The sequence below is a fragment of the Mesoplodon densirostris genome, chromosome 3 (genome assembly GCF_025265405.1).
Source record: "Mesoplodon densirostris isolate mMesDen1 chromosome 3, mMesDen1 primary haplotype, whole genome shotgun sequence".
NCBI classification, from domain to species: domain Eukaryota; kingdom Metazoa; phylum Chordata; class Mammalia; order Artiodactyla; family Ziphiidae; genus Mesoplodon; species Mesoplodon densirostris.
This window is the reverse complement of record NC_082663.1, coordinates 59326982-59350672: the sequence shown is the minus strand read 5'-3', so window position 1 is coordinate 59350672 and position 23691 is coordinate 59326982. Positions and strand designations below refer to the sequence as shown.

Below are 23691 nucleotides of genomic sequence, written 5' to 3'. Positions count from 1 at the left end.
AGGAGGGGCAGCAATACTTTGAACAATAGTACAACCTACCAAAAAGAGGTTTGTCAGGTCTACATTTGTGTTGTGTTGGCTTCAGAAAATGGTGTTGGAAGTTTTCTTCTGTAAGTTTTAGATCAGTTTAAATACATTAGAACTTTCTGCTCCTTGAAATTTTGAAAGAATTTACTAATACATTTGAGTCCAGAGCTCCTCAGATTACCTTCTCAATTACTTCCCTATTCAGTGTTGCTTTAATCTCCAGTCTCTTTGGGACCTATTTTGTTCATTTATATTTTCAAGAAAAGCATCCATGTAATCCAGCTTTTAAAATATATTTGAATAAAGTTTTGTCAAATACTCTTCTAACTTGTTTAGATTTCCTCAGCATCTGTGGTTACTTCTTGTTGTTTCTTTTTTTATTCTTTCTTTTTTCCAGCTTATTAAGTTGTTTAAATTTCCTCAGCATCTGTGGTTACTTCTTGTTGTTTCTTTTCTTATTCTTTCTTTTTTCCAGCTTTATTGAGGTAAAATTGTCAAATATGAGTGTATGTGTTTAAGGTCTACAGTGTGATGATTTGATGTACAGTGATTACTAAAACCAAGCTATTAACATACCCATGATCTCACATAGTTGCATTGTTTTCTCATTGTGTTTAATTTGTATTAACTTCACACATTTTAGAAATACATATTTGCAAAAACAGTTAATTTTGATACAGTACCAACTCCAGAGTTGTTGTGAAGATTAAATAAATTAGTATACGTCATTGGTGAGAACAGTGACTTAGTAAGTATATTATTAGTATTAACCATTATTATTATTCTTGTCCATAATTTTCCAGTTTTGATCACCCTTATACTTATTGTTAAAGCAGAATTATACAAGGTCCTCTTCAAAAGTTGACCAGAGAGTTTCCTACCATTAATAATGCACTGACTTGCACTATCTTAAATAACTTGTAACGCACTCACAAGATAAGTAAATAAAACCACTAGGTTACGTGTAGGTTTATGGGTAATAATGTCATAGTAGAAAATCATGTTTATGAGCTCATAATATTCTCCTAGAAATTACAGAATAAGGAAGCTCATATATGCTACTATCAACAAATTTCACTGCAACTGGCTGTTTCATTTTCTCAATTCTTCGTTATCACTTAGACCTCTTCCCACTGAAAGATAAGTATGAGTTAGGCACGTAGACCTCAAAGTCTTTTATTCTAAGGGGATAACAGTAAAAGAAAAAATCTGACTACTGCTTCTCACTTGTTTCCTATGAGGAAACTGCTTTTGACTTGTTTTGGTTTTTGGTTTTTTTTTTTAATTGGTAGGACTTTGTCAAGCCTCTATCTGTTAGTGCACCTGAAACTAATATAATGTCAATTATATCTCAGTTAAGAAAAAACCTCGAAAAAAATCTTATATGAGAGGGACTTCCCTGGTGGCACAGTAGTTTAGAATCCGCCTGCCAATACAGGGGACACGGGTTCGAGCCCTGGTCTGGGAAGATCCCACGTGCCTTGGAGCAACTAAGCCTGTGTGCCACAACTACTGAGCCTGCGTGCCACAACTACTGAAGTCTGTGGACTCTAGAGCCCGTGCTCCACAACAAGAGAAGCCACCACAATGAGAAGCCCACATACCACAATGAAGAGTAACCCCCGCTCGACACAACTAGAGAAAGTCTACACGCAGCAACGAAGACCCAATGCAACCAAAAATAAATAAAAATAAAAAAAACTTAAAAATCTTATGAGTTCAGTGTTTATAGAAATGTTTATAGAAAAATTGCAAACCCTCGTTAGATTAACATAGTTCATATTGTCAACCTTTTGGTCAATACAGCCATCACACAGTCACAGCTAATATAGTTAATTTGAATAAAGGAAAGTCTGCATTAATATATGTGTTTAAAGACATAATTCTGCTTAAAGTTTCTACTATGACACTAATGATCCAATGGGAACTCACATCTTGTTTTCATGAATAAGGGGTTACTATCTTATTTGTACCTAATGCAAATCATACCATTTACTTTCAAAATGCTTGTAAGCAGCCTCTCTCAAATCAGTTACACCCCTTATTTAATAGCGTATGCAATTAATTTATTTTAAAAACATCCTTTATACTAGTATAATAGAAAACTTCAACCCAACCCTTAAATGATCCAAATGATGTTAATAATCAGAAAAGCTAAGAAAAGGTTCCCAAATAGTGCAGGGCAAGTAGATTTTCCACAATCACAAACGTGAAAAACACAGTAATGCAGGTAAGACACTTTCGTATTTGTATTTATCCTCACAACAATCCTGCAAGGGAAGTGATATTAGCCCCATTTAACAGATATGGAAGCTGAGGCCCAGGGCAGCTGGGACTTACCCAGGAACACATAGCTCATGTTCTTTCCATTATTCTACAATGTTGAAAGGTTTAATCTTTAATTCAAAATGGTCATAGGTTAGGGCTTCCCTGGTGGTGCAGTGGTTGAGAGTCCGCCTGCCGATGCAGGGGACACGGGTTTGTGCCCCGGTCCGGGAAGATCCCACATGCCGCGGAGCGGCTGGGCCCGTGAGCCATGGCCCCTGAGCCTGTGCGTCCGGAGCCTGTGCTCCGCAACGGGAGAGGCCACAGCAGTGAGAGGCCCGCGTACCGCAAAAAAAAAAAAAAAGGTCGTAGGTTAGATTTTATTTTCGTATTTCTGGCTAGCATCTAATAATAATTATCAATGACTTTTGAACCCACTGTGTCAACATTACAATGACCAAATATCTTGGTTGTTTTGTGAGAGAACTCACCTTATGACTTAGCAATACCCAACTGATTCAGAGAAAGGGCTGTGGAAAAAGCGGGCTTCTCATGGTTTTTGAAGTAATACTGCCACCTCGTGGACTTATGGTGAGCTACAGTCCACTTTAAGTCCATGGCACTAACCTCAGGTGGGCCTTAGTGCTGCTGGTAATGCTACTTCCTTTTCTAGTCCATCCATTCCCCCAACAACAATAGTGAACAACAGAAATATTCTAGGTTACTTTTACAGGTATTAACTCAATTTTCACAAGCACCTTTTGTGATTTTGTCTGATTAACAGATGAAGAAAATGAAATACAAAATGGTAAAATAACTTGACCAAAGGCACACAGCTAGCGAGTGGCTGAGCCAAGGTTCAAACCCAGGCAGAGGACTCCAGAGTATAAGCCCTTGACCTCCCTAGAAGTATTCATTTTCTGTTCTCTCCTCAAACTTCCTAACCTCTGAACTCCTCCTTCTCCAACCTGTTTCAGTTGGTGGTGTTTTCCCATAAAGGAACTTAGTAAAGAACTTCCACAAACCCCCAGCACCACAGCTATACATCTAATTACATCTGTGCCATTCTGCCTTCCTTCTTGAACTATGCCCAAACTATTCATTTGCTGTCTAAGCCAACCATTCCATTTGGGCGCTCAGTCCCATGCCCCCTTCCAAGCACACTGCTCCAGCAACTGGTCCCCTCTCTCTAATCATGTTTCCCCCTCTTCTAGAGGGATTATCCCCACCAGCATGCAGTCTGTCATTTCATTCAATAAACTACTATATTTTAATAATCATTTTAAATGGGGCTTTTAATTAATGTTTGATAGTTGATTTAAGTTGAACAGACTAAATTTCTTTAAACAATCCCATTTACAACCCAAAGTCCTTTAAACAGTTTAATAGCATTTATACTTTTAAGATATTTTCTTGTAAACAGCACTTCAAATGCTTGATCCAACAAGCAAAACCTTCCCAAGTACTTAACTCTTATAAATATAATAAATTAAATGTACAGTGACTAAGTTCTCTGACATATTTCAGTATTTCTGCAGGCTTTGTAAGACCTTAAAATACATTTCAACTAAAATTTACAAGTCTAAAAATCTGTGAGGCATTTTAAGTTGGAAATGAAGGCCAGTGTTATACTGTAATATGCCAAGTATGTTCCAATACTACTTGAAATAGCAAATACTACATTTTGTCCCAATGACTATAAAAAACTATTCCTGAACTTAACACTGAAGTATTGATGGCTATGGGAATTGTTTCCTAACCTTTTCGAAAATTTGTAATCGTTACATATTTCATCTAAAGACAGCAGCACTCTATGAAGTTTTGTTAAAGAGAATGAGTGGTTTGGGCTCCAGCAGGCAGGCCAGTTCAGGGTGCTGGCATGAGGAACTCAAGCTTGGGGGAATTCAAGGGTGAATTAACTACTGTAGTAAATTCAATGATAAATGAGAATACCAACCTTGGATGGTTGTGGTGAGAATCAAATAAAATAATGTATGGGAAAACCCTTGTCACATGTGAGTTGATGGCAGCTAGTTTTTTGGTAGAATTTTAACCTTTCATTCTTAGTATTGATAGTATCCAATCTATCAGTGTATTTATGAAGTTAAAATTTTAAAAAAGCTTTAAATTTATTTAAATAAATTAACCCTTCTTAACATGAAGACACAGTTTCTAACCTTGACTAATCTCATAATTACTCAGGGAACAAACTCCTGGTTTCTTATAAGCCACTGGGCTTCATGATTGCTTAAATCAATTCATGAGGGGGAAACCAGACCCTCTGTTGAGCAGATGTCCTTATCAGAACATAGGAATATTTTTTTCTGCTTTAAAAAAATATATCTGAGAGCTTCCCTGGTGGCGTAGTGGTTCAGAGTCAGCCTGCCAATGCAGGGGACACGGGTCTGTGCCCCGGTCCGGGAGGATCCCACATGCCGCGGAGCAGCTGGGCCCGTGAGCCACGGCCGCTGAGCCTGAGCGTCCGGAGCTGGTGCTCCGCAACGGGAGAGGCCACAGCAGTGAGAGTACTGCGTACTGCAAAAAAAACCAAATATATATATATATATCTGAATTCACAGAACTGCAATTTTAAGAGACTGCAATTACAAAATCTTCCTTTAACTAAGAATTCTGGCCTGACATTTCCTTACAGATAATTAACTACTTAAGGAAGTGGGGGAAGGTGGAAAAGGTAGCAAGTGTGCTAGGAATCAGCGTGCTAGAAATCAGTAGCCAGTGACTATCCACCAAAAATTGATACATCTCAGAAAGCCAAGAAGAAAATATGAATTTCTTTATAAAAAAATGTGATTTACATTGAACTTTTTTTAAAAAACACAAGTATTTTCCAAAACAAGCTACTCTGGCTTGGGGTTCTGAAACAAAATGATGTTAAGAATAGAGGAAAAAAAAAAAACCTAAACACAGATCAAATGGTTTTCAGAGGTAGGCAGCTACTAGATAAGCTCCAAATGTATCAATATGTATGAAAAACGGTGAAAGGCTATTAATCACAAGAGACATGGCAAATTTCATCATTCTGCTGACCTGAAGCAAGTTGAAAAGCTGGTAGAAAGGCTGCATATTTGGGGAAGAGGAAAAACATGGTCTGTAAGGCCTACCTGCAGACCTTGTTCTGAGAAGCACAGTCAAGATTACAGAAAGAAAAAGAACCATGGGCTGGTGAGCACAATTTTTAGTATTGAAATCTGCCTCATCACACTCTCTGAATACAGGTCAAACTAGGGTCAATTATTCAGAGTTGGCCACTAATTTGCCACACTTGGAACAGATATAGCCCAATTACCAGCTAGGTGGAACACGTGGCCTGGGATAAGGGATGGCATCAAGGAGAGGGAGGCAAACTTAGCTGGGGCTTGGGAATCCCAAATGCCCCGATTAGAGTGAAGAAATAATTTATTTGTTGTTGCCATTTGTTTTGTTGTTGTTGTTTTTCCAGGATAGAGGGAAAAGTAAAGCCCTGTTCCTTTGGCAGGATTCCTAGTTGAAACCCTCTCCAGAGTTCTGAATGCCTACTCAAATGCTGAAACAGAACTCTGCTGTATTAAAATTAATGTCGGGCTTCCCTGGTGGTGCAGTGGTTGAGAGTCTGCCTGCCGATGCAGGGGACACGGGTTCATGCGCCGGTCCGGGAAGATCCCACATGCTGCAGAGCAGCTGGGCCCATGAACCATGGCCGCTGAGCCTGCGCATCTGGAGCCTGTGCTCCGCAATGGGAGAGGCCACAACAGTGAGAGGCCCACGTACCGCAAAAGAAAAAAAAAAAATTAATGTCAACTTGTCCAAGATGGACATACACTATGACCAAAACATCTTCCAGCTGAAGATGCCAGGAGATAATTCAAAATAGCACATGGAAAACCATGATTAAAAACAGGTTCTTATTTTCCAAGCATAGTTATTCCAGTCTCTTCCATAAAATTGCTTCTGTAAATAGTTTTTTAAAATGTATCAAAGAGATTCTCCTCCCAGTAATCAACCGCATCAAATCTATTTCAAGTTAGGAGCTCTTATGTGTCCTGTTAAGCACACACTATGATTCAATCTTCTTGTTCTCTAGAAATCCATCAGATGTATTATGCTGCAACAAAGAAGTGCTTTCTTTCCTTGTCATGGTAGCAAAAAGCATATCCATCATCCCCAAGGTTTCTAGTAGTTCTCTTTGGTAATCAATCTCTTTTTCTACAAGTCCTTGAAGTAACAAAAACTTTTTATCAACTACAGGTGACTGACCAATCACAGGTAGATATATATCTAGAAAGAGAGGAAACACATTTACTAGAAACATCTTTCTAAACAATACATGAACAGCAATATTTAGAAAAAGTACAAAAATATTAAATATAAAAGACATTGAAAAATCTGTACTTATTTTATAACTTATGTTTTACATAAAGTAAACAATCCATCTGAAAAACGTTATTTCAAAAAGAAATTATTAAAGAAAGTACAGTGTTAAGGTTCTGACTTATTTTCATTTTCCCATTAAAAATTAGTCATGGGCCCCGGTCTGGGAGGATCCCATATGCCGCGGAGCGGCTGGGCCCGTGAGCCATGACCGCTGGGCCTGCGCATCCGGAGCCTGTGCTCCGCAACGGGGGAGGCCGCAACAGTGAGAGGCCCGCATACCGCAAAAAGAAAAAAAAAAAAAAAAAAAAAAATTAGTCATGGGGGCTTCCCTGATGGCGCAGTGGTTGAGAGTCCGCCTGCCGATGCAGGGGACACGGGTTCGTGCCCTGGTCTGGGAAGATCCCACATGCCGTGGAGCGGCTGGGCCCGTGAGCCATGGCCGCTGAACCTGTGCGTCCGGAGCCTGTGCTCCGCAACGGGAGAGGCCACAACAGTGAGAGGCCTGCTTTTTACTATATCTTTCAGCACTAGAGATTTTTTTCTGTTCTTGAAAATACAGTTTGTGCTCTTTGGGAAAAAAAAAAAATTAGTCATGGTCATTGCAGGTATTTAAGGAAAAAACTTTTAAAATTATAATAACCCTGGTGCCAGCAACTGAAAGCCAATCCATTGTAAACATTTTACTCCCACTTTAAAATGCACTGATTTACTACTATTGTTTGTTTTCTCCATGAAGTCTTCACTGGAGAACTGATAAAGACAAGGTATATCAATCTATTTGATTTCATTATTTGACATCTCTACTTCTGCAAGTATGCTACAATTTTTCAGGTTTTAACAGCTACTTACCAATAATTATTTCAGCAGCATTAATCAAAACAGGGGCAAATCTTGGCTGGGACAGATTCCTACAAAGCAAAAATTCTGTTTACTGAAACCTGCAAACTTAAAGAAAAAAATCCTTAAAATAGATTTACTAAACTGTTCTGTCAGTTCTTTACAAAGCTCAAACTAAAAGTAAATTTGGAGATAAAATTTCAGATGCAAAATACATGCGCTTCATAGACATAAAACATACCTTATCAAAAAATTAAGAACACGACTGATTTCCTTTTCATCTCGACCTGCAAGGGCATTTGCAAGGACTCCTCTTCGATTTAGCTCCTTTATGATGGAAACTGTTATCTCAGGCGTCTTTATTGCACAACTGGGCTAGAAAATTTTTCAGAGTCAACATGAGCAGACAAGACAGTACAAGAAAAAAATCATAGTCTTGGAACTCACTAACAATTACCAAATTTAAACAGGTTTTTTTCTTCCCAGTTTTGAGTCATGGTAATGACAAGGCAAGAAACAAAATGATCCTTTTAAAAATAAGCTCCTTGTAGATACATCAATTGTAACAAATGCACCACTCTGGTCGGGATGTTGATAAGGGGGGAGGCTATGCATGTGTGGGGCAGGTAGTATATGGGAAATCTCTGTACCTTCCCCTCAACTGTGCTGTGAACCTAGAACTGCTCTAAAAAAAAAGTCTTAATAAAAAATTCACACACAATCTGTAGTGAGGTGGATGGACCCAGAGTCTGTCATACAGAGTGAAGAAAGTCAGAAAGAGAAAAACAAAGACCGTATGCTAACACCTATATATGGAATCTAAAAAAAGATGGTTCTGAAGAACCTAGGGGCAGGATAGGAATAAAGACGCAGACACAGAGAATGGACTTGAGGACACGGGTAGGGGGAAGGGTAAGCTGGGACAAAGTGAGAGAGTGGCATGGACATATATACACACTACCAAATGTAAAACAGATAGCTAGTGGGAAGCAACCACATAGCATAGGGAGATCAGCTCGGTGCTTTGTGACCACCTAGAGGGGTGGGACAGGGAGGGTGGGAGGGAGGGAGACACAAGAGGGAGGAGATATGGGGATATATGTATATGTATAGCTGATTCACTTTGTTATAAAGCAGAAACTAACACACCATTGTAAAGCAATTATACTCCAATAAAGATGTGAACAAAATAAATAAATAAATAAATAAAATTGATTACCATCCAGCCCTTATTAAAACTCATTGACACAACTGGTATTTGAGAGAAGAAATCTATGGACCAAGTTAACCATCATTGCTCTAAATTGGTTTTTAGCTCTATCCTATTATAAGTGAATTCTTACTTGAATTGTATTTGGTTACCTATTTGCTGAAATGACACTACAGAAGTTGTGGCATTTATTATTATGTCTTTGGCTTTTACAAAGGGTTAATACATAATCCTATGCTTGAGAATATTTCTGCATCTTCTAATGACATAAAGACTATCACATGATTCCTATATTTTTCTTCGTGTTCCAACTAAAAACAACTCATGATAAATTTCTCTGTACTATAGTGTGAAAAAAACGGTGTGTATTTTTTCTAAAATATAAATATATATGTTTCCTTTATCTGATAATAACAATTATGAAATTCAATCCATTATCCTTTTTACCTGCTTCTAGGAAACTGGAATATACATTTATGTTCAACTCTAGTATATATTCATAGCCTAAGTTTATGCATCTTTCTATAGTATGGGTATTCATATTCAATATGATTTTAGCAACCTACTTATATGTGTGTGTCACAAATTACATCCACTTTTTTGAAGTAGAAAGAGTATAAATAAATTAAAATTTAAAAAAATATACACACACACATTCCTCACTCACCTCAAGGACTCTGTCAAGTGCCTTAGAGATCCGGAAGTTTTTCAGATCCCTGTCATACAATTCTAGGTGTTTCTTTGATGGTCTGTTGATCAAAATGTCATCCTGCATTGAAAAGTAAATTTACAGAGAAAAATCAAATATCCTTTTAGAGCTTCATTCAAAATAAACTTCTTCATAGTGGTATTTTTTCATAGTTCTGTGGTGTCCTTGAACTGTATCATAAAAAATGGTCATAGGGCCTCCCTGGTGGCGCAGTGGTTGAGAGTCCGCCTGCCGATGCAGGGGATACGGGTTCGTGCCCCGGTCTGGGAGGATCCCATATGCCGTGGAGCGGCTGGGCCCGTGAGCCATGGCCGCTGGGCCTGCGCATCCGGAGCGTGTGCTCCGCAACGGGAGAGGCCACAACAGTGAGAGGCCCGCATACCGCAAAAAAAAAAAAAAAAAAAAAAAAAAGGTCATATGCCCATATTGTCGATTAAATGAAAATGGAATAATCTGCCACATCCCTGTGTTCTTAGTGTCCTTTGATTTTAACTTACGATATATACATGATACCTCCGTTCTGGGCAAACATTACTCACTGCAATTCTCTTTACATAGCACGCAGTGATTCAGCAGAAAGAGAAAACAAGAATCAAAGAAACTGCCATCTAGTCCCAGTAAAGAAATCCTGGGGCCTCCCTGGTGGCGCAAGTGGTTAAGAGTCCGCCTGCCGATGCAGGGGATACGGGTTCGTGCCCCGGTCTGGGAGGATCCCATATGCCGCGGAGCGGCTGGGCCCGTGAGCCATGGCCGCTGGGCCTGCGCATCCGGAGCCTGTGCTCCGCAACGGGAGAGGCCACAACAGTGAGAGGCCCACATACCGCAAAAAGGAAAAAAAAAAAAAAAAAAAAAGAAATCCTGGATCAACACAATTTCCTTAGATCTCCACCTTCTCCATCTTCAGATGCCAAATGGAGATATTATTGGCTCTACTCTTTTTCAGGGTTGTTTACAAGATCAAATCAGACAGCACGTGAAAGACACTGTTCTGAGCACCATACTATTGTTATGATTCAGGGCATTAAGAAGTACAGTTCTTATTTCCCATTACTTATTAAGTTAATGTCCCCAATCTAGCAACGTGGAGATAAATGAGGTAGAGAAAAGCAAAATGAAGCTAAATGCCATGTGAACGACACTTTTCAGTAATGCGCAGGGATGAAGTTGGATACTCTAACAAATTTTACCTCTAAAAGAAATTACACAAAATATATAAATACCTGTTGTTTCATATAATTTTTTCCTTTAATAAAAGTTCGATATGCAGGCCTTCTTCTCCTGGGAAGAGAATCCTTCTTTGCTTCAGATTTCCGATGTTTAACACTCAGTATTCCATTGGTCATTCCTACAACTATTGTCTCATCTTCATGCTAAAAGCAGTTAGAAAAATAAGTTAGTATATTCCTAACACATAATTCATCTTACATTTTCTTCAAAATACCATTTATAATGTGTTTGCCACTTATCCATACTTTCAACAAGAGTTCCATTCAGATATAGATACTCTAACAAAAAGTTAGAATAAAATCATTTTTTTCCTCCAAGATACTATTATATTCACAGAACTTTTAATTATACTTGGAAATTATCACTGGCAGTTTGTATAGTAATACACAGTTAATGACGTTTTAAGAAACTTCCAAAATATTTTCCCACATCCTCTTCCTAGAAAAAGAATGATGTGGTAGCATGACTTTCCACAATCTTGTCAAGAAAATATTTTATAATAACTTCTCCCCTCCCACTTTCTATATAATGTATTCAAATCTATTCCTCCTCAATGGCTCATGAAACTTGACAATGAACATTCCAGAAGGAGCAGTTAACAAAGAAAAGGAGACATTTCATTGTGTTGACCCCTATTCTCCTTTTTTGCTCAGAGAGCCAACTTGACTTTCTGGAGTATTTAACCCTTGGGGTAAATGTACTGAAGAGAGATTTACCTGCTTTCCAGGTCCTGTCCTTAGTGTTAACAATGCCTACAATAGTGCAGTTAGTTTCAAGCTATGCAGTGAGTGGGACCTAAATCTGAATTCATGCCTCGTTACTGAAACAAGTTACACGTTCTAGCAATTATCTAATGTGGTGAGAAGAAAATAATACTTATTCAAATACAAAGATAAACCCTAATATTCCATTTTAGTTTCATTTAACAGGCAAGGTTAGTGAAAGCTTTAAAAAGAGCTAAAAGTACTTACTGCAAGTGCAAGACTCAAAATTGAAGCTGCATAATCAAAACTGTGGACTACTTTATAGGAAGTTGTGCTATATACTTTCACCTTCCTAATGAAAAAGAAAGCTTTGTCACAAATCATCTTGGAAATGAGCAAAAAGGTAAAATTTCTATTTTTTGAAACTCAATATATGAATATTAAAACTTATACAACAATGAAGAAAAACAATGATTAATAATATTAGTTACAAACTAATTCATCACTGGATCTCTTTTAAAAATGAACTGTTGGGCCTCCCTGGTGCCGCAGTGGTTGAGAGTCCGCCTGCCGATGCAGGGGATACGGGTTCGTGCCCCGATCTGGGAGGATCCCATATGCCGCGGAGCGGCTGGGCCCGTGAGCCATGGCCGCTGGGCCTGCGCGTCCGGAGCCTGTGCTCCGCAGCGGGAGAGGCCACAGCAGTGAGAGGCCCGCATACCGCAAAAAAAGGAAAAAAATAAAATAAAAAAATAAAAATGAACTGTTCATTGTTATGCTTGCATAAAGACTTCAACCAGCCACCAGAAGGATAGACCACTATCTCCTGAAAATGAAACTTGAAAGTAAAGAAAAAGCAACATGAATGTTCATCGGAAAGAGCAGGGTTTCTCAACTTCATTCAGCATTATCGACATTTCGGGCAGGATAATTCTTTGAAATGGTGGCTGTTCTGTGCACCGCAAGATATTTAGCAGCATCCTTGGGCTCTACTCACTGCATACCAACAGCACTACATCCCCAAGTTGTGACAACAACCAAAAATGTCCGTATATAGTGCCAAATAGCCCCCTGGAGGACAAAAATCACTCTGGGTTGAGAACTACTATGAATAGAGCGAACTTACACCTAGCTTTTGAAGGACACATCTAAAAATCAAGTCCCAAATTGCCTAGTAACACCATTGCAGAGAATTTGCTATATATTTACATAGTAAGTTCCTCTGTATTAGAAATATTTTCTAGCTTTTAAAATATGTATACTTTTTAATAAACATGCTGAAAAACCAAGGCTTTCCATATCAGTGAAAAAGGGAAACATGGAAATAAAATGACCAACAATAGATAAATATAAGTAAATTCTAGAACTGGGCCATCATTCTAGCCACATGTGGCTAATGAGCACTTAAAATGTGGTCAGTGAAAAAGAAGAAGGGAATTTTTTATTTTACTTAATTTTAATCAACTTAAATTTTAAAACTGAGGCAGTATAACATATTTTTCTGTTAAACACAAGTATATTTATTTCACTTTAACTGTAAAGTATTACTACTGTATTAAGGGCATGTATTCGATGCTGAACTTGCTTCTAGTCTATCATTAATAATTTTTACATTGCATACATACTGAAATAATATTTTAGAGTAAATAAAATATATTATTAAATTAATTTTACCTAGTACCTTTTAGTTTTTAAACATGACTGGTAAAACACTTAAAATTACATATGTAGCTCACATTATATTTCTATTGTACAGCACTGTTCTAGAACATGAATTAATGAAACACTAATACCTACTGAAAATAGTAATATTTGGAAATATGTATTTCTATACATTAATGCATAGAAATTTTTACATGAAGTTTTAAATTTTAAAGAATACAAGCTAGAGGGCCTCCCTGGTGGCGCAAGTGGTTGAGAGTCCGCCTGCCGATGCTAGGGGATACGGGTTCGTGCCCCGGTCTGGGAGGATCCCATATGCCGCGGAGCGGCTGGGCCCGTGAGCCATGGCCACTGAGCCTGCGCGTCCGGAGCCTGCGCGTCCGGAGCCTGTGCTCCGCAACGGGGGAGGCCACGACAGTGAGAGGCCCGCATACCGCAAAAAAAAAAAAAAAAAAAAAAAAAAAAAAGAATACAAGCTAGAATATATATACACATACTCATTATAAATATTTCAAAATATACAAACATACAATGATTTTAAAAGAAAACTACAGAATAATAGAAATTATTTTAAAAGATTAACGTTCACATGGTTCAATAAAATTCCTCAAGTATATAAATCAATAAATTACCTCAAGGGGGAAAATAAGTTTGCTATATGTAAATGAAATGTCAAAACTATTTTCAACTCAATAGATTTTTTTCATGGAAATCATTTGGTAGAATATTTATTCTATCACAAATACTGCAGAAATAACTCATTTCCTCAAGCAGTAAACATGTGTACATTAAGAATGATCCAGAAAGAAAATTAAAATGCTAACCTATCCAGTGAGCCAGAAAGTAACCTCTGTCCAGAGCTGCTCAGACATAAGCACGTCACAGTTTTATGATGATTTTTCAAAGACACTAGCAACTGTCCTCCTTTTAGCATGTCCCAGACTTTAACATAACGACCTCCTATAAAAAGAAATAATCATTAGTTTGATTATGAAAAGATCTGAAAAACACTCTTCACTGGACACTCCACAGCATGGAGTGGAGGGATTCCAGAGCCAGACTGCCTGTTTCAGTGCTGGGTCTACTATTTACTGGGTAGGTGGCTGATAATAATTACAGTTCCTACCTCACAAAAACCTGTTATGATGATTAAATAATTTCATATTTGTAAAGTACACAGAACTGCCTGGCAAAATAAGGAGTATAATCAAGAAAGATTTTATTTTAACAAAATTAAAATAAAATCATTCTACAAAAGGAATTCTGTATAACCATGGGAAAGAATAACATAGATTTCATTTCCTAAAAATTCTGTGAATCCCAACAAAACTGAAAAACTCTATAACTTTTAGTCTAAGAATTGGAAGCATCTTTAAAGGCAATTTAATCCAGGGGTTTAAAAAGAATTTTTTTATTATGGCATCTTTTCTTTCAATGAAATATTAAGCAAAAGTCTAGTAGGTAAAATGGAAAAAGAGGCTGGGGGGCTGGGGGTGGGAGGGGATGAAGTTCTTACTTATCCTGACTATGTAAAAGCGCCTGGAACCCAATTTGCAGTCCCTGTCTCCCCACATGTAGCAGCTCATGAGAGAGATCACAGTTTGAAACCACTGATCTGGCCCAACCTCTCATTTTCAAGGTCTATATTGGTTAAAGGATTGCCCAAGGCCACACAATTAGCTACTTACACGACGGAGATTAGCATACAGGTATCCACTCTCCCTGTTCAACTTGTATATACTTCCATTTCTCAAAATAATGGCAAGAAAAACAGGTAACTCTGACAATATTATCAACTTACTTTGAAATCAAATAGGTACTGGGGAAAAGAGTATAAAACAGGATAACTTCTATTTGGATTTTAGAATTAAGCAAAAAACAAAACAAAACAAAGCTACACACTACCTATGTATTCTTCTAATGTCAACACATTAATTTTGACTTAACAAATGAAAAAAGACAATTTACGTCTTCCATTATAATTTTTTAAATGCACCTCAGTTCCAACTTGATAGAAATCAGCTATTTGCTGGGTGAGGCCATTTCAATCAAGAGTCACATAAAAAGAGATAAGCCTGATTCTAAATCTGAAAGAACCTGTGTTTTCAAAATCTGCCGCAGAGCTCTTATGTAGGAACAACAGCAGGAGTACGACCTGGATTTTTAGATTAAGTACACAATGAAGGCTCTCAAGTTCTGAGATTTCAGATCTGCCACTTACCACTTTGTTTTGGACAAATTACTTAAAACTTTTATTTATTTTCTTTTGCAAAACAGAGGGAGAACTATCTTGTAGGCTCACCTAGGGGACTGGAGATAATATATTTATAATAGCATAGTGCCTGGCTCATATTAGCTACTCAATAAGTGAAAATTGCTTGCCTGTGCCACTTATCAACTGTCTGAGCAAAAACTGAGACATGCATTTCAAGTGCACACTGACAAATTATAAAGAGTAACTAATAAAGAAATATCTGACTCAAGAAGAACAATATTGGTGAAAGCAATTTTTAAAAGAAATACCTGCTGATACCAGAAGACCTCCAGAGGGAAAAAGCAGGACACTCTCCACTGGCTGCCCATGCTCAACGGAGATAACACTCTGGTTTGTTCGTGCATCAAACATCTTCACAGTGTGATCATATGACCCTAAAATGTCAATTTTTGTACTATGTGAGTTTCACTACTCAAAATAACAAAAATTATACGTGTGTGTGTGCGTAATCAAACATAAACTTTAAAGGGAGAAGAAGCATAGATGAAATTTTAAAAAGACATATGTATACTCATGAAGACACAGTACTTCCAAACCCTCTGGTACTGTTGACTGTTTCTGAAGCACTAACCTACACAGAATCTTAAATGATTCCTATCTTCAGACTACTGTCACTACTGAGTCGCCTGGGAATCTTTGCACAGGCACCCATTAAGACTGAACTGCACTATCTCTGTTTCTTGGCTGCTGAAGAACCTGTGAAAACCAGAGTACAGGATGTTTCCAAACACATCTGGAGGATGATAAGAACAATCCCCAGGGACTTCCCTGGTGGCGCAGTGGTTAAGAATCCCCCTGCCAATGCAGGGGACACAGGTTCAATCCCTGGTCCGGGAAGATCCCACATGCCGTGGAGCAACTAAGCCCATGCACCACAACTACTGAGCCTGCACTCTAGAGCCCGCAAGCCACTACTGAGCCTGTGTGTCACAACTACTGAAGCCCGCATGCCTAGAGCCTGTGCTCTGCAACAATAGACGCCACCGCAGTGAGAAGCCCGCACACCGCAACGAAGAGTAGCCCCCGCTCGCCGCAACTAGAGAAAGCCGGCCCGCAGCAACGAAGACCCAATGCAGCCAAAAAACAAAAAACCGAACAAAAAAACACCTTGCCTTAAGTCTGAGTCATAAACTTAAAATAAAAAAGCTTATTTCATTAAAAAAAATCCCCAAAAGAAAAAGAAAATAAAACAATTGGATAAACAGAGACATATTTTTTTATACAACTTTTTAAAACTCCTCTATCCCAGGGTAAGCTGGGATGAAGTAAGAGTGGCATGGACATATATACACTACCAAATGTAAAATAGATAGCGAGTGGGAAGCAGCTGCATAGTATAGGGAGATCAGCTCAGTGCTTTGTGTCCACCTAGAGGGGTGGGATAGGGAGGGTGGCAGGGAGACACAAGAGGGAGGAGAAATGCGAATATATGAATATGTATAGCTGATTCACTTTGTTATACAGCAGAAGCTAACACACCATTATAAAGCAATTATCATCCAATAAAGATGTTTAAAAAAAAAAAAAAAACTCCTCTATCTCAAAAGAGTCCCAAAGCAATATTAAAGTATATCAATAAAATTACCAACTTCAGGAAGGAAGAAAAAGATTTCACCAACCTGTTACAAAGAGATCTGGGTTCAGTTTGCTAGCACATCCACACCTCACATAATCAGAATGTTCTTTGAATGTCAGAATTTCTTTGGAGTTTGGAATATCCCATAATTTAACTGTATAATCATCAGCCCCAGAGACCACATGATATTTGTCAGCTGTAAAATCTACTGTATGAACTGCTCTGAAAGATCAAGGATCAGTATATTAAAAAGCAAGGAAAAATTATTTCTGGCACCTTCTGACATCAAACACCCCTCTTCCCAAAATAACAACAAAAAAAGCAGCTCAGTTTCAGTGAATAATTGTAGGGAGAAATCATGAGAGAATAAGAAAATCTTTAAAACAGGTATTTGTCCCCAAGCCAATTTAAAATTTATATACCCCTAGTACTATGAAGTTAATAAGAATATTAAACAGTAGCCTTAAAATTATATTTTATAATAAGTTAACATTTCTACTTAGGACCTCAACAGAAAGTAAATGTTCTAAATGTTGGCACAAAGGTACTTTAATTTGAAATTTTCAAAATGGGTAGTTCTTAAAAAATTCTAAGGACACTGTCACTAAGTAGGATCATATTAAGTGAACTTGTTATATTTAAAATGTTTCACTGATGGACTAACACTATCCTGATAATATAAAAAACACTGTTGAGATTTAAAATCAATAGCAAACTTCAGCGACGACATTGGTAATCCTGAAAGATATAAAACTGTCCCTAGCCATTTAATTTATAAAGGGGCAAAACACAAAATCCAAGTAGAAAAAAATCCACCTTCCAACTTGATTTCAAAATAACAACCTCTAATATAGTCCAAGCTTTTAGAGTTCTCATTAATAGTTGTGAGGTTGCCTTTAGATCAGCAGTTTATAACCTCAGCGGGGTCACAGAACTCACTGAGAAGTTAACGAAAGCTACAGGACATCTCCACAGATAACCACACATCTCCTAAAATGTCACATACAATTCTAGGAAATTCATGAGCCCCATCAAACTGGACCATAGGACTGAACCAAGTTAAGCACTGTCTTAGAACAACCAGAAAATAAAGTCCATGACGGTACATAATCTTCACAGAACTCTGTTTTTTTCAAAGCCTGTAAAACCAGTAGAGCTTACAATAATACAAAACAAAAACACATAAAAACCAACTATCTGTAACTGTATGGTGACAGATGTTAACCCAATTTATCGTGGTGATCGTTTCACAATATATACAAATAGTGAATCATTATGTTGTACACCTGAAACTAATATAATGTATGTTAATTATAGCTTAATAAAAAATAAATTAAAACAAAACAACTGTCTCTTACTTAGTATGGCCTTCAAAATGCCTGAGGGGAGCCCTGCCACTTATATCAAAAAGCTGAATGCCACCATCTTCACTGCCAGCCACAAGCAGTCTACCATCCTGCCGAAAAGTAGCACAGTATGCCGTGTCTTTAAACCGTGAAAAGGTTTTTATAGGTTCTTGGGAGTATCGGCCATAAATATGAATCTACAAGAAGATAAAAAACACAGTATTAAAACAAACAAACAAACACAGTATTTTACTAGATGGCTCAAGAACAGTAGTAAATATAAACTACATAAAAGAAAAACAAAGATTATATTTACCCTTGAAGAAGCTGTGACAGCATAATTATACGGAGGCTGTGGAGAAAAGTCTACTTTTGACACTGCACCAAACTCCTTGATCTGAACAGGGGTCTTAATGAAAAATAATAGTGTATTAACAAAGTTACAACTGGTAAGACATATTTAAGCATATAATTTCTTATTAACAATTTCTTTTTGTTCTTAGTAACTAAGTTGTATTTAATACAGAAGTATGAAGAAAGCAAAAAAGATCCAAATCCCATCACCTATACAATCTCTGTGGCCATTAAAGTAAATAAATATATGGTTGAAAAGCCACACCCCACTTTTTCTCTTTAGCTGTCGAGTTTTCTGTGATTATTACCAGGAAAAGTTATGCCTAAACCAGCACATATTTAACCATGTATTTTTTAACTGGCACGAAGATCATATCACACAGGCTGCTGTGCACCTTGCCTTTTTTTCACTTATTAACACCTTAGCTAATAACTTTGCATAAGAGCAACAGCTTTATCATCCATTATAAGATTCATCATAATTTACCAGTTCACTACTAACAAACAGGTTTTTCTGAGATTTCTTTTTTTTTAAATTTATTTATTTATTTATTTATTTTTGGCTGCGTTGGGTCTTTGTTGCTGCACGCAGGCTTTCTCTAGTTGCGGTGAGCGGGGGCTACTCTTCGTTGCAGTGCATGGGCTTCTCATTGCGGTGGCCTCCCTTGTTGCGGAGCATGGGCTCTAAGGTGTGCGGTCTTCAGTAGTTGTGGCTCACGGGCTCTAGAGCATAGCCTCAGTAGTTGTAGCGCACGGGCTTAGCTGCTCCGCGGCATGTGGGATCTTCCCGGACCAGGGCTTGAACCTGTGTCCACTGCATTGGCAGGTGGATTCTTAACCACTGCGCCACCAGGGAAGTCCCTGAGATTTCTAATATTACAAATAACACTTCAATGAACATCTTTATACATAAAGATAACATACTTTACACACAAATTCTGGAGAGTATATTCATTCATATTCAGAGTAAGTTCCAAGCTGTGGAACTTACATGACCAGAAGGTATTTTTTTCATAATAGATAATGCCAGAATTGTCCTCCAGAAAGTCTGCACCAATTTCCCTCCCTCAAGTAGCAATGATGTTCAAAATTTTTCATTTGTGCCAATATAAGATGAAAAAGTATACAAATTATTATCCAATAATTTTATTATCCAATAAATTATCTAAAATCCAATTATTGTTTTAATTTGCACTTCTTCAATTATGAGTGAAGCTGAAGCTCTTTTAATATATTTATTGGCCACTTAAACTTCTTTTTCTATAACTTCCCAATCCCAATCTTTTCCCATTTTTCTGTTTAGTTGTTCAGCTTTTTTAAAAAAATCATGTTAGCCTTTACATATAGTCTAGAAGAATTAATTTTGCATCACTTCCTCCTTAGATTAAGAAAAATGGGAAAAAAAACCACTTCTTTCATGAGATTCAAATTCTAAAATTTAATTCCTTTGGCATTGATTAATCATCCATTCTGTGCTAGATAACTTCTATGATTAAACTGATTAAGGAATATGGGTTTTTATTTTTATATAACTCCAAGAAAAAAATATCAGATATCAAATTTTCCACCCAAACTATAAGCTGCTGATAGATTATTTTTAGTTATTAGCTCTCTATTAGCATATCCAACGTATAAAATATGCTGAAGAAATTGACATAAATGTAAAACACCTCCCTCCCTTAATTTTATCTATACTTACCTTATAGTTGTTCCAGTACAGTGTATCTTGGGTGATTTTTTCACCAAGTACAGGATATGCCTGGATCGCTACAGGCTTATAACCAGCCATACTTTCATAGAATTGCACTGTTATCCAAGGGCAAATAGTTTGAAACTGATGTTAGAAATACAGCGACTCTGCCTCACGTCTGGAAAAGAAAGCATTTTATAAACACATTATTATTCATAAACCTGTATATAGTTATGATTTTCACTCTGCATCTTTTCAGAAAGCTGTGTGGTAGCTTATAGATTAGTGATCAGTAACCACTTAATTTTAATACAGAAGGGACAATCTAAAGGAAGCAGGAAGAATACAGATAGGGCTACCATAGTGTACTATCTACTCAGCTATAGGCAGAGGCTACAAACAAATGTTCCCACACCTAACTGACCAATTTACAACCAGAATAAATCTGGTTCGGCCACCCAGTAGCCAAAGCATTTAGAAACACACTGGCTTAGAATATTCACTTATTGACGACAGAAAATGTTAAGGTGAAACTGCAAATACAAATGTTCCCTGAAATTAACCTAAAACGACATTTAATCTATAAGAACATAATCTAGGGACCTGACTTCCTGAAAGCCTAAAATTGCCAAGAAGACAAGAAAACAAAGCTAATACTCTAATGCAGAAGATTAAAATTAAATTTAAAAGCTTAAAATAAAAATCTAATATTCTGATGTAGAAGCTTAAAATTAAGTTAATTTTAAAATGTTTAAACAGTAAGAAAGAAAACAAGAATAAAGCAATTCTGAAATTAAATTCTAAATTAAAGTGACATAATAAAAATTAATTAAAACTTTAACTGACGTGTAATTAGGCCGAAATGTCTTTCCAGAACCATTCAGTTGCAACAGAGATTCAATTATATCAGAGGAATGATTCAGTGGTGCAACTCATCTTTCCCAAAAGCCTGAAAACACCGTATCAGTAACACCAAAATAAATAGGTGTGGCATATTTTAAAGGTTTTGATGAAACACGGCAATCAATGATTTAAAAAGTTTTCTGTTCACTGAAGTACCTATAATGTGTAGGACACACTGTTTTAGGCACTGGGGTGCTATGGTTAGTGAAACAGACATGGTCAGTGCCTTCATGTAGTCCAATATTCTTCATTTCAGCTGGTAACTGGCATCTGGAATCAGCCTTGACTTGTCCTTCCTTCTCACTTCTAACATCCAAATAGTTAACAAGAGCTGATTTTACCTCCCCAATTTTTCTAAACTCCATCATGTCCACTCCACCTAGTTCCACTGCTCTAATTCGCATCTTCTCATCTAAAGGTCTCCCTGACTCCCTTACCTACCTTCCAAATAGCCATCAGTTACCTAACTACCATGCAAATCTGGCTTTTGCTACAAAGCCCAACACTGCCTGGAAAAGAAGGTGCAAGCTCCTTTACATGGCATGTAAGGCCCTCTGTGATCTTGCCCTTGCTTACCTTTCCAGCTTCCCTCGTTATTCCCTTAACACACCATGCTCTTTCTTGTCTCAACGTTGTTCTTCATTTGTCCTCTCTGGCAGGAATGACCTCTTTCTACCTACCTCCTATTTATCATTTAAAGTCCAACTCAAGGATCACATCCTCCAAGAAACCTCTCACCTCCTAAGCTGGGTCAGGGGCTTGTCTTCTATAATCCTACATGACTCTGTATTTCTGTCAATGCACATTATCACACTGCATTTGTAATGACCTCTTTTTCCCATTGAATTGAACATTTCATATCTGAAAGATTAAAAACAAGTGCTCAAAGAATATTTGTGGAAGGAAAGGAAGCACTGTGCTGGGTTATATGGGAAACAAAATTAAAATCACAGGTGGTCTATTGTATGAACACTGCTATAGAGCACAAGTCCACAAAGTTTTTTGTAAAAGGACAAATAATAAATATTTTAGGCTTCGCAGGCCAACAGGCAAAATGGAGGATATTATGTAGTTATTTATATAGCATGAAAGAAAAACGTCCCAATTTTTTACTAAGGAAACCGCCCCAAATAATTATGAGTTCAATATTTTGTTTATGAATGAAAGGAATGGGACTTTTTGGAGGAGGGGGAAAATATTTCACTTACTCTGGTTCAAAGTTAGTGTTTCCTATCATCAAATAGATTGCAAACATTCATCTCTAAAAATCATTCTTGGCTCACTGAATACCCCAAAACAGACACTGGGCCAGATCTAGCCTGTGGGCCTTCGCCCCTTACTACCGCAGAGCTGACCCTTGAACAACACGGGTTTGAACTGCGTGGGTCCGCTTAGAGGCAGATTTTTTTCAATAAGTACTACAGTACTACAGAATTTCCTTTTTTTTTTGAATGCACAAGCAGAACCCAGGATGTGGAGGAACCTGGATAAGGAGGAACCGCGCATATGGAGTGCCCACTGTAAGTTATCCTTCAGAGGAAGGTTGGGGCCCCTAAACCTCCCCCTCCCCCGCAATGCTCAAGGGTCAGCTGTATAGGCAAAGGAGTACATAACTCTGCCTTGAAAGAAATCGTTTAAAGCTTTAGAAGGAAAAAGTGAGGCACAGGAACAGTGGTTTGCCAGATTAAAGTGAGGAACAGCATTAAAAGCAGGGGAGGGGAAGCAAGACAGACAAAGAAAAGGCACGGATGCAAGTCATGTGAAAATGAATAGGAAGAAAATGATCAAGGAGAGGTTAGAGGCTGAGAAACTGAGACTAAATGAAAAATAGGTAATACTACATCACAATGCAGAATACCAAATGTATGCTATAAGTAACGTACAGAACACGGAGCGCTCAGAAGCGATTTTTAACTCTAACTGGGCGGCTGCCAGAAAGTGTGCAATTCAGCTGGGCCTTTAAGTTTAACATTAAAACGAATTAACCATTTAACATGGGTGGGCACTGCAAACTGAGGGAACCTCACAAGCAAAGAAAGAGATGGAAATCAGCCTAAAGGGGTGTGGCTTACTCCGGGGACTAATGACGGTGGACAGTAGGTGTGGACGTGACGTGACTGTAGAGGAGGAAAATCTAAATTTAGTCGAAGCTAAATTGTGGGGATCCTGAGAGGCTGGTTAAGGAGTTTAGCTATTCCGCGGAAACTGGGAAACCCCAGAGGAGCATGCTAGATACCAAGGAAGGCCCGATGTGAGTCTGGGCCACCCCCATTGGGTGCCCCCTTCACCTACCTCCGATGGCCCCGGAGGGTCCACCGAGACTCCCCGGCCTCAAGGAGAAGTTCTTGGACTCCGCCAGCCCCCTCCCCGGACAGTGCGGTAGAACATGCGGAAGGTCACGCGGATCCTGGAAGGAGCCGCCGAAACACGCCACGAACAGAACGGCGAGACGTGTCGCACGAAGGTGACGTGATGGCGCAGACTCCCGAGACGCACGCAGCCCTGGTGCGCAGGGGCGAGCCCGGTGGGCGGGAC

The 23691-nt window shown here is 38.1% G+C and overlaps 1 protein-coding gene across 2 annotated transcripts; it reads right to left on the bottom strand.

The window, feature by feature from the left end:
- Positions 1-689: 689 nt before the first annotated feature.
- Positions 690-23643, bottom strand: UTP15 (UTP15 small subunit processome component). Of its 2 annotated transcripts, none has more exons than XM_060093036.1 (13): positions 23449-23643; positions 20263-20431; positions 18526-18618; positions 18222-18406; positions 16907-17085; positions 15536-15661; positions 13837-13972; positions 11618-11702; positions 10640-10789; positions 9378-9479; positions 7742-7875; positions 7513-7571; positions 690-6567 (listed from the first exon to the last, which is right to left on the bottom strand). In XM_060093036.1, exons 2-13 carry the CDS (start codon positions 20350-20352, stop codon positions 6347-6349), a joined length of 1560 nt encoding a protein of 519 aa, XP_059949019.1. In that variant the 5' UTR covers positions 20353-20431; positions 23449-23643; the 3' UTR covers positions 690-6346. The 2 variants fall into 2 exon arrangements, with proteins under 2 accessions (XP_059949019.1, XP_059949020.1); XM_060093037.1 differs by lacking the exon at positions 23449-23643 and adding an exon at positions 21895-21978.
- Positions 23644-23691: the final 48 nt, after the last annotated feature.